This window comes from Nomascus leucogenys, chromosome 6 (assembly GCF_006542625.1).
Source record: "Nomascus leucogenys isolate Asia chromosome 6, Asia_NLE_v1, whole genome shotgun sequence".
Lineage (NCBI taxonomy): Eukaryota > Metazoa > Chordata > Mammalia > Primates > Hylobatidae > Nomascus > Nomascus leucogenys.
Window position 1 is genome coordinate 34,649,532 of NC_044386.1, and position 11,128 is coordinate 34,660,659.

Consider the following 11,128-nt stretch of genomic DNA (forward strand, 5'->3'; position numbering starts at 1 on the left):
TGAAATAATAACCGCCTCTCAGACCTCAGTGCGATCAAATTAGAACTCACAATTAAGAAACTCACTCAAAACCACACAATTTCATGGAAATTGAATAACCTGCTCCTTAATGACTCCTGGATAGATAGTGAAATTAAGGCAGAAATAAAGAAGTTCTTTGAAACCAATGAGAACAAAGAGACAGTGTTCCAGAATCTCTGGGACACAGCTAAAGCAGTATTAAGAGGGAAATTTATAGCAATAAATGCTCACATTAGAAAGCTAGAAAGATCTTAAATCGACACCCTAACATCACAATTAAAAGAGCTAGCGTGGCAAGAGCAGACTAATCCAAAAGCTAGCAGAAGACAAGAAATAACTAAGAGAAGAATTGAAGGAGATAGAGACATGAAAAACCCTCCAAAAAATCAACAAATCCAGGAGCTGGTGTTTTGAAAACATTAACAAAATAGATAAACTGATAGCTAGACTAATAAGAGAGAGAAGAATCAAATAGACACAATAAAAAATAATAAAAGGGATATCACCACTGATCCCACAGAAATACAAACTACCATCAGAGAATGCTATGAACACCTCTAAGCAAATAAACTAGAAAATCTAGAAGAAATGGACAAATTCCTGGACACATACACCCTCCCAAGACTAACCCAGGAAAAAGTCAAATCCCTGAATAGACCAATAACAAGTTCTGAAATTGAGGCAGTAATTAATAGCCTATCAACTAGAAAAAGCCCACAACCAGACGATTCACAGCCAAATTCTACCGGAAGTACAAAGAGAAGCTGGTACCATTCCTTCTGAAACTATTCCAAACAATTGAAAAGGAGGGACTCCTCCCTAACTCATTTTATGAAGCCAGCATCATCTTGATACCAAAACGAGGAATAGAAACACATACAAAAAAGAAAACTTTGGGCCAATGTCCCTGATGAACATTGATGCAAAAATCCTCAATAAAATACTGCCAAACCGAATCCAGCAGCACATCAAAAAAACTTAATCCACATCATCAAGTCAGCTTCATCCCTGGGATGCAAGGCTGGTTCAACATACGTAAATCAATAAACATAATCTATCACATAAACAGATCTAAAGACAGAAACCAAAAACATATTTACAAGAAAAAAACAACCCCATCAGTTAGACCTAAAACCATAAAAACCCTAGAAGAAGACCTAGGCAATGCCATTCAGGACATAGGCATGGGCAAGGACTTCATGTCTAAAACACCAAAAGCAATGGCAACAAAAGCCAAAATTGACAAATGGGATCTAATTAAACTAAAGAGCTTCTGCACAGCAAAAGAAACTACCATCAGAGTGAACAGGCAACCTACAGAGTGGGAGAAAATTTTCGCAACCTACTCATCTGACAAAGGGCTAATATCCAGAATCTACAATGAACTCAAACAAATTTACAAGAAAAAAACAAACAACCCTACCAAAAAGTGGGCAAAGGACATGAACAGACACTTCACAAAAGAAGACATCTATGCAGCCAAAAAACACATGAAAAAATGCTCATCATCACTGGCCATCAGAGAAATGCAAATCAAAACCACAGTGAGATACCATCTCACACCAGTTAGAATGGCTATCATTAAAAAGTCAGGAAACAACAGATGCTGGAGAGGATGTGGAGAAATAGGAACACTTTTACACTGTTGGTGGGACTGTAAAATAGCTCAACCATTGTGGAAGTCAGTGTGGCAATTCCTCAGGGATCTAGAACTAGAAATACCATTTGACCCAGCCATCCCATTACTGGGTATATACCCAAAGGACTATAAATCATGCTGCTATAAAGACACATGCACACGTATGTTTATTGTGGCACTATTCACAATAGCAAAGACTTGGAACCAACCCAAATGTCCAACAATGATAGACTGGATTAAGAAAATGTGGCACATATACACCATGGAATACTATGCAGCCATAAAAAATGATGAGTTCATGTCGTTTGTAGGGACATGGATGAAACTGGAAAATATCATTCTCAGTAAACTATCGTAAGGACAAAAAACCAAACACTGCATGTTCTCACTCATAGGTGGGAATTGAACAATGAGAACTCATGGACACAGGAAGGGGAACATCACACTCTGGGGACTGTTGTGGGGTGGGGGGAGGGGGGAGGGACAGCATTAGGAGATATACCTAATGCTAAATGATGAGTTAATGGGTGCAGCAAATCAACATGGCACATGGATACATATGTAACAAACCTGCACATTGTGCACATGTACCCTAAAACCTAAAGTATAATAATAAAAAATAAAAAAAATTTAAAAAAGGAAAAAAAAAAGTGGGCAAAAGATATCAACAGACACTTCTCAAAAGAAGCATTTACGTGGCCAACAAATTTATGAAAAGAAGCCCAACATCACTGATCATCAGAGAAATGCAAATAAAACCACGAGATACCATCTCATGCCAGTCAGAATGATGATTATTAAAAAGTCAGGAAGTATAAATGCTGGGAGGCTGTGGAAAAATAGGAACACTTTGATGATCTCAATAGATGCAGAAAAGGCCTTAGATAAAATTCAACACCCCTTCATTTTAAAAACTGTCAATAAGCTAGGTATTGATGGAACATATCTCAAAATAATAAGAGCTATTTATGACAAACCCACAGCCAATATTACATTGAATGGGCAAAAGCTGAAAGCATTCCCTTTGAAAACTGATACAAGACAAAGATGTCCTCTGTCACCACTCCTATTCAACATAGTACTGGAAATTCTGGCCGGGGCAATCAGGCAAGAGGTATTCAGATAGGAAGAGAGGAAGTCAAGTTATCTCTGTTTGCAGATGACATATTTAGAAAACCTCATCATCTCAACCTAAAAACTTCTCGAACTGATAAGCAACTTCAGCAAAGTCTCAAGATGCAAAATCATTGTGCAAAAATCACAAGTATTCCTTTACACCAACAATAGACAAGCAGAGAGCCAAATCATGAATGAACTCCCATTCACAGTCACTACAAAGAGAATAAAATACCTAGGAATACAGCTAACAAGGGATGAGAAGAACCTCTTCAAGGAGAACTACAAACCACTGCTCAAGGAAACAAGAGAGGACACAAACAAATGGAAAAACATTCCATCCTCATGAATAGGAAGAATCAATATGGTGAAAATGGCCATACTGCCCAAAGTAATTTATAGATTCAATGCTATTGCCATCAAACTACCATTGACATTCTTCACAGAATTAGAAAAAACTATTTTAAATTTCATATGGAATCAAAGAAGAACCCGAATAGCCAAGGCAATCCTAAGCAAAAAGAACAAAGCTAGAGGCATCATGCTACCTGACTTTAAACGTACTACAAGGTTACAGTAACTAAAACAGCATGGTATTAGTACCAAAATAGACATATAGACCAATGGAGCAGAACAGAGGCCTCAGAAACCTACACATCTACAACCATCTGATCTTTGACAAACCTGACAAAAACAAGCAATGGGGAAAGGATCTCCTATTCAGTAAATGGTGCTGGGAAAACTGGCTAGCCATATGCAGAAAGCTGAAACTGGACCCCTTCCTTATACCTTATACAGGAATTAACTCAAGATGGATTAAAGACTTAAATGTAAAATTCCAAACCATAAAAACCCTAGAAGAAAACCCAGGCAATACCATTCCTAGGATATAGGCATGGGCAAAGACTTCATGACAAAAATGCCAAAAGCTATTGTAACAAAAGCCAAAATTGACAAATGGGATCTAATTAAACTTAAAGAGCTTCTGCACAGCAAAAGAAACTATCATCAGAGTTAACAGGCAACCTACAGAATGGGAGAAAATTTTTGCAATCTACCCATCTGACAAAGGTCTAATATCCAGAATTTACAAGGAACTTAAACATATTTACAAGAAGAAAACCCATCAAAAAGTGGGCAAAGGATATGAACAGACACTTCTAAAAAGAAGTCATTTATGCAGCCAAGAAACATGAAAAAAAGCTCAACATCACTGATCACCAGAGAAATGCAAATCAAAACCACAATGAGATACCACCTCGTGCCAGTGAGAATGGTGATTATTAAAAAGTCATGAAACAATAGATGCTGGCAAGGCTTTGGAGAAATAGGAACACTTTTACACCGTTGGGAATGTAAATTAGTTCAACCATTGAGGTAGACAGTAGGGCGATTCCTCAAGGATCTAGAACCAGAAATACCATTTGACCCAGCAATCCCATTACCAGTTATATACCCAAAGGAATATAAATCATCCTGCTCTAAAGACACATGCACACGTATGTTTGTTGCAGCACTGTTTACAATAGCAAAGACATGGAACTAACCCAAATGCCCGTCAGTGATAGACTGAATAAAGAAGTATAGTATTCCATGTGGAATACTATACAGTCATAAAAAGGAATGAGATCTGTCCTTTGCAGGGACATGGATGAAGCTGGAAGCCATCATCCTCAGCAAACTAACACAGGAACAGAAAACCAAACGCCTCATGTTCTCACTCGTAAGTGGGAGTTGAACACTGAGAACACATGAACACAGAGAGGGGAACACCACACACCAGGGCCTTTTGGAGGTTGGGGTGTGAGGGAAAGGAACTTAGAGGACAGGTCATGCAGCAAACCACCATGGCACATGTATACTGATGTAATGAACCTGCACGTTCTGCACATGTATCCTGTTTTTTTTTTTAAGAAGAAAAAAATATTATGCATACACATAATGTGGCCATTTTGCTGGCAACATTATGATTAGTTCAAAAGTAGAAATTAAATTTCATGGAGTTTTGCAAAAAAGGACTATGATGTTTAACTGTCTTACCTTCCAAACAACTTAATATTCCCTACATTTTAATTCCTAGTGGGGACCAAGGAAACTTGTGATATAGTGATTGGAAATGACAGTTGAAGTGACCCTGATGCAAACATTTACTCAATGAATTAACTGAGTTCAATACTACGTGAAAAAACAAAAAAACGCAGTATCTCCTTTGAAAAACAAATATTTGTCCTTTTTCTTTTCTCGTGGCTGCTAGGAAATTCAGTGCTAAGTTTAATGCTCAATTACCCTTTCATTCCTTGGTTCTTTATTTTCTACCAATTTGTTTTGTTTTTAGTTTCTTTACAAATCAACTTTTTTGAGGTACAATTTACATACAATAAAATACAAAATATACCCATTTCAAGTTTTGACAAATGCATACACCTGTTAATCACCATTTCAGTCAAGATTATAGAACATTCCCATCCCACCAAAACATCCTCTCGTGCCTCTTTCTAGCTGTTGTTATATAGTTTCGTTGATTCTGTGCCCTTTAATGTTAGCCATCAACCTGCCACAGATACTTTTGGAAGTAGGTGGAATATTAAAAAGACTAATATCTTGGCTGGGTGTGGTGACTCATGCCTGTAATCCCAGCGCTTTGGGAGGCCAGGATGGGCAGATTGCTTGAGGCCAGGCACTTGAGACCAGCCTGGGCAACATGAGCAAGACCGTGTCTCTACAAAAAAATAGAAAAATTAATCAGACATGGTGGTGCACATCTTCAGTCCTAGCTACTGGGAGGCTGAGGCAGGAGGATCACTTGAGCCTGGAAGTTCAGTTACAGTGAGCTATGATTGTGCCACTGCACCCTAGCCTAGGTGACAGAGAAAGACCCTGTCTCTAAAGAAAGAGTGATATGGTTTGGCTGTGTCCCCACCCAAATCTCATCTTGAATGGTAGCTCCCACAATTCTCACATCATGGGAAGGACCTAGTGGGAGGTAATTTCCCATGTTGCTGTTGTGATAGTGAATCTCACAAGATCTGATGGTTTTACAAAGGGCAGTTCCCCTGCACACACTCTCTTGTCTGCTGCCATGTAAGACATAACTTTGCTCCTCGTTTGCCTTACACCATGATTGTTAGGCCTCCCCAGGCAGGTGTAACCGTGAGTCCATTAAACCTCTTTCTTTTATAAATTACCTAGTCTCAGATATGTCTTTATTAGCAGCGTGAGAACAGTCTAATATAGAAAATAACCCCTTAAATGAAATAGCCTTTTCAGACTCTACATTTCTTCCTGTAAGTTGCCATTTAATTTCCTTTTTTATATCCAAGAAACTAGCATTGCAATTTCTTAATACTTAAATCTCATTACAACTAACATTGATGAGCTGGTGTCTTACGAAGCATTGTCAGATATCACTGGAAGACCTTGTTCCTTTTTTTCCCCCTGAGAAGTTAAATATCTAATTCAAAGGATTTTTTAACCTGGACAAATTTGTTCTTGAACAGGTTTATGCATACCTAACTGGTCAGCATCTTTGCCAGAAGATGAAATATGTAACAAGCACCAATTGCCTTGTTGTAGCATGTTAGAAAGCCAGTTAGGAATTCAGCAACTTATGGCCTATCAAAACCTGTAGCTGCTTTTTGAAATTTAAGAGCTGTGACCTGTTTATAGATATCATAACAGTGTCTTAAAGTGACAACAAGAAGTTTAACCAACTGGGTTGTGTATGGGGACAGCTTGGCCTCTAGGTAAGTGTGTGAGGTAACTGAAGAGACAGGAATAATGATCAACTTATGCACGAGCAATTCTAGTACATGACTCATGTCAGACAACATCAGCATGAGTTGTGGATGGTTTATGCTTCTTCCCTAGGATAATAAAAAAGCAGCAAGAGGTAATATGAAGTTTATCCTGGTTTTCTTGCCAAATAAAAGGAATTATAGTTGTCATTATTTTTACCATTCTGGAATTACGTGGATATAATGATTCTAAATGAAAATACAAGCTGAAATATATAACCTGCAGATATGCTTTAATGTTTCTTCATAATGCGATAGAGCTGTTTTTTAAAATAAAATCAGAGTAGCATGACCAAAAGGGGCAGACATTATAACCACTTGACATTTTCTTGGAGATACTTCTTATGTGAGTAGTGTGAAAAGGGATGTCATTGAACCAGGTATGTTTACAAAGCACAGAAAGTCTTTGTGCAGATTGCTTGATGTGTGTGGCAGTATTACAGCCATGTATCAGTGATGTATCCTAAAACGCTTGGCATTTCCATGCGTTGGGCTGAATGTAGGAATGCAGGGGATATTCATTTGTTTTCTTTGGTGTTTTTTTTTTTTGCAGGCTCAAATTCATTAGATAAGAAAACTAACTCATATTTTCCAATTTATGTGTACTATAAACATATATTTGCACTACTGAAGCCTAGGGACAACCCAGAGAGCTTAATGAATGGTCTTAATAAAGATCATGTAGATTCTTGCTTGGTGACTGTAGTTTGTTCTTCCATACGGTCCCAGTTACCCAGAGTTTCAGGTGGTAGGATGGGTGAAGTTCCACTGAATTTGATGCATTTACATTTTATTTAAGGAAAGAACAGTGTGTACAGTCTGCCACAGAGTGTAAATCTCTTAAAGAATCTTTGTCTCTTTTCCTAAACATAATTAAATTTCTATTATCTTTTTCTTTCCAGAAGTTTACTGATTTATATTTAATAATTGAGTTGTAATTTATTCCCCACGTTTGCTCCCACTTGATGAAGGAAGCAAAATCTAATGTAACAAATACTTTCTGACTAAATTTTGCCTTCTCTTCTTTAACTTTTCTTTTAGGACTCAGCCCAAAACCATGTTTGCCCAAGTTGAATCTGATGATGAGGAAGCAAAGAATGAGCCAGAATGGAAAAAACGTAAAATTTGAAAAATCTCGTTTGAGAGCTTTTTGCATGAGTGGGAGGGATATGGGACAGGTTTTGGGTTTTTTTTTTATGCTCATGAAATTAAAAATTCATTTTTATGAACAGGTTTTGTCCTTTGCATTATTGAACTGGTCAAAAGTTTGGTGGCTAGGCTTCACTAAAATTGTGCTTAAATTTTCTTACCTGCAACTATTAAACTGATTACAGATAAACAAGAAACAGATTCTTAGTCTATTACCAAGTACTTTAGGTATTTGGAAACTTTATTCAACAATTACTGGTCTTGTCCAGATTCTCATAACCTTAGAGAGGAAAATGTACATTAAGATGTGCGTCTGTCTCTAGCAATTCTAGGAACATAATATAGAAATAGAGATCAAAAAGTTTAATGTTTCTGTATAATTTCACAACAGTTGTTTACATGACTGTAAATAATTAGGCTGAGTTCAAACCAAATACATTGCCATACTGGGAAAGAACATGTATCTCATTATCCTTCAACAGCAGAATACAGTGGTTAGGAGTTAGGAGTGGGCTTTGAAGTCGGACTCATGTGGATTCAAGTCCTGGCTTTGCTCTTTACTTCTGGGTCATCTTAAGAGAGTTATTTAACTTTTCTTTTCTAGCCTCAGATGATGAAATAGTACCTACTTTGCAGGTTTGTCAGAAGAACTAAATGGGACATGCCTCACAGAGCATTTAGTACAGTACCTGGTACACAGTAAATGCGTACCAAATATTTGCTATTTTAAAATAAGGCTAATATTTACTTTGCTTGATTTTTATCAGTATTAAATTAGAAAGGTATAGAAATGCTTTGTAAATGTAAAGACTAAACAGAAGACATTAAAAATTATTCTAAAAAAATCATTGTGCTTTTGCGACTAAAAAACTAAAACAAAAGTTGGCAGTTTGTCCGAAATAATAATGCATCAATAGAATAAATTCTGTGCATTGGTTTCACACAGACATGGGGTAGTTTTTGCATGTTAAATAGTCTCCCTCTAGACAGATTTTTTAGGACTTGCTTTCTCCCCTCCTCCTCTCATTTGTTCTAGTGATTTCAATAATTATAAAAATGCACGATGATCCCAAAAGTATGTCAGAAAACTCCTGGTTTTACAGGCTTCACATACCCACACCTGCTTTCCAAAAAATATTTTTAAAAACCACTTGTACTCACACAGCTCCCTTGTCTCTGCAGATTCTGAGGTGGCAGTGGGCATTCTTTTATAGATCCTTAAAAACTTAATTCTCATACACTTTCTTGGTCCTTCTGTCCTACCCCCATCCTCATCCTATTCCCCTTCTCTTGTGACTCAGACTATAGGTAATAGGTAAAAAGAAAAGAACTAACATTTGCTGAGTGTCTGCTACATAATGAGTACTGTCCCAAACCCTTTACTTGTGTTAGCTGATTTAATCCTCACAAAAACCCTATAAGTAGGTAAAATTGCTAAACCTATTTTCCAGATGAGGCCAAAGAGATTCAACATGTCAAATCATATGTCCGAGGTCACAGCCAGGGAGGGCCGCATGGCAGCACCCAAGATCTCTAAACATCAGTAATTAACAAATGGCCCCAAGTTTTCTATTCCTTTTGAAAAACACTTCATTCAGAATCAATTACAGACCAATATTTTGTTCCAGCTGCTTAGAATGTATAAATTTATTACTTCTTGAATATTTACTGAAAGCATCTCACATTTTCCACCATCTTAACATAAACATTGCACCATATGGAAGTATTCGTCTTGTACAGCCAAAAGTTGCAGTGGAGGGTTGAAGGAGGAATAAAAACTTGATCATAGTGGTCTTGGCGGAGTCAGCTATGATGTAAGGGGAGAGAAAGGCAAATTTCGCACGAAGATGATTTTCTCATCGTTACCCACAACACAAGTGGGCCTTTTCGTATTTGAGAGGATCTGTCTCACTCCAGAGAGTTTTATAAATAATTATTTTTTCCACGGAAGATTGGCAACATGCACATACGGATTTCAATTTCAAATTCGGTAAGAGAGGAGCTTAGAACCAGGACTGGATGAATAATGCGTGTTCATTTGACCTGCAGTCCTGTCACCAGAATGGGCATCAACAGCTATTTATCTTACAGTCCCTCACACTCCCCATGTCCCTGAGGCCTCATTAATCTTCCCCCATACAACCTTGTATTTGGTTGCCTTCATTTCTAGTTGCTCAAAGAAGGAACTGGAAGTCATCCTAATGACTCCTCCCTCACCCCCTACTCCCACCCATTTAATTATTTGCCAGTTTCTTCCCATGCTGTCTTCTGAATCTCTCATATTTGCCCTTCCTCTCTTTCCCTACCACCCCTCTAGAATTTAGACCCTCTTTTAGCCTTCACCAGCACCACTCAGGAACCTCCTGCCCAACTGATCTTCCTGTTTTTCATTAGGTCCTCATCTAACCCATCTTTCATTCTGTCATCAGAGTTGGCCTTCTAAAGTCAAAATCTGTCATTTCATTCTTTTGCCTAGAGCCTTCCAGAAGCTCTATGTCAGTAGTTCTCATTCATTTATGTGGCAGTTGAGGACATCCAGGATTCGGCCTTTCCCTGTGTTTCATGCTCTAACTCCTGCTCATCTGGCACATGCTTCTGAGGCCCAGCCACTACTATGTTCTTTGGCACCTGAATGGCTTTGCACATGTTGTCCCCTCTTCCACCCTTGTCTGCTTGGGAAATTCCTATTTGATTTTGGAAATAGGAATCAATTTCACCTTCCCAAGCAGACAGTCTCTGCTTCGATAGTTGCTTACATATCTCTCAATTATAGCCTCCTTTTATGTTGCATTATGATTGTATACACATGAATGGCTTGTGGGCCAGTAGTGTGTGCCCATGTGTGTACATGCATGTTTCCTCACTAGGATGTAAATTGTAAAAACTAAAGAGCGCTTCGTTCAGTAAATATTCAATAAGTTTGTTTAATAAATTAGAGGAGCCATGTTCTATTCACATTTGTATTCCTAGACCCTAGCCCCGAGAAAGGGTTTAAAAAGAGGCTTATTCAATCTTTGGCAGAGGGAGGGAATGAAACAGGCAAGGATGAAGAATGGATGGGAAAAGAATGAGGTGTGAGAAGTGCTTCTGCCTCGCAGATGGAAAGGAGGATCTTTAGTACTGAAGGTTGGTCTGCATCCAGGCTCCTTTACCTCTTCTCTGTGGGGATTTATTCACAGCTAACTGTGATGGCTCAAGGAGGAGGCAGGATTATCTGTGCTATTCCTGGCAGGGCACAGCAAGTTCTAAGCTGCCATGACATCCTCAGGTATTTGCCTCCTGTCCTGTTGGACTTGATACTGGGAAGGTCATGTGACTCTGACTTACCAAAGATCTGAGAGATCTCTAGCATGGGGATTCTTAACCTAGAAGGGTGTCTGTGAACTCCCTCAAATTTTATGCAGCATGC

At 38.2% G+C, this 11,128-nt stretch overlaps 1 protein-coding gene across 2 annotated transcripts in view; it reads left to right on the forward strand.

Moving 5' to 3' along the window:
- Nucleotides 1-7,799, forward strand: part of WDR70 (WD repeat domain 70) — a 381,591-nt gene extending 373,792 nt beyond the window's left edge. For both annotated transcript variants that reach the window (XM_030813996.1, XM_030813997.1), the window contains exon 18: nucleotides 7,612-7,799. In XM_030813996.1, coding sequence (XP_030669856.1) covers nucleotides 7,612-7,699 — 88 coding nt within the window. In that variant the 3' untranslated portion in view covers nucleotides 7,700-7,799. The remainder of the gene's footprint in view (nucleotides 1-7,611) is intronic.
- The last annotated feature ends 3,329 nt before the right edge of the window (nucleotides 7,800-11,128 follow it).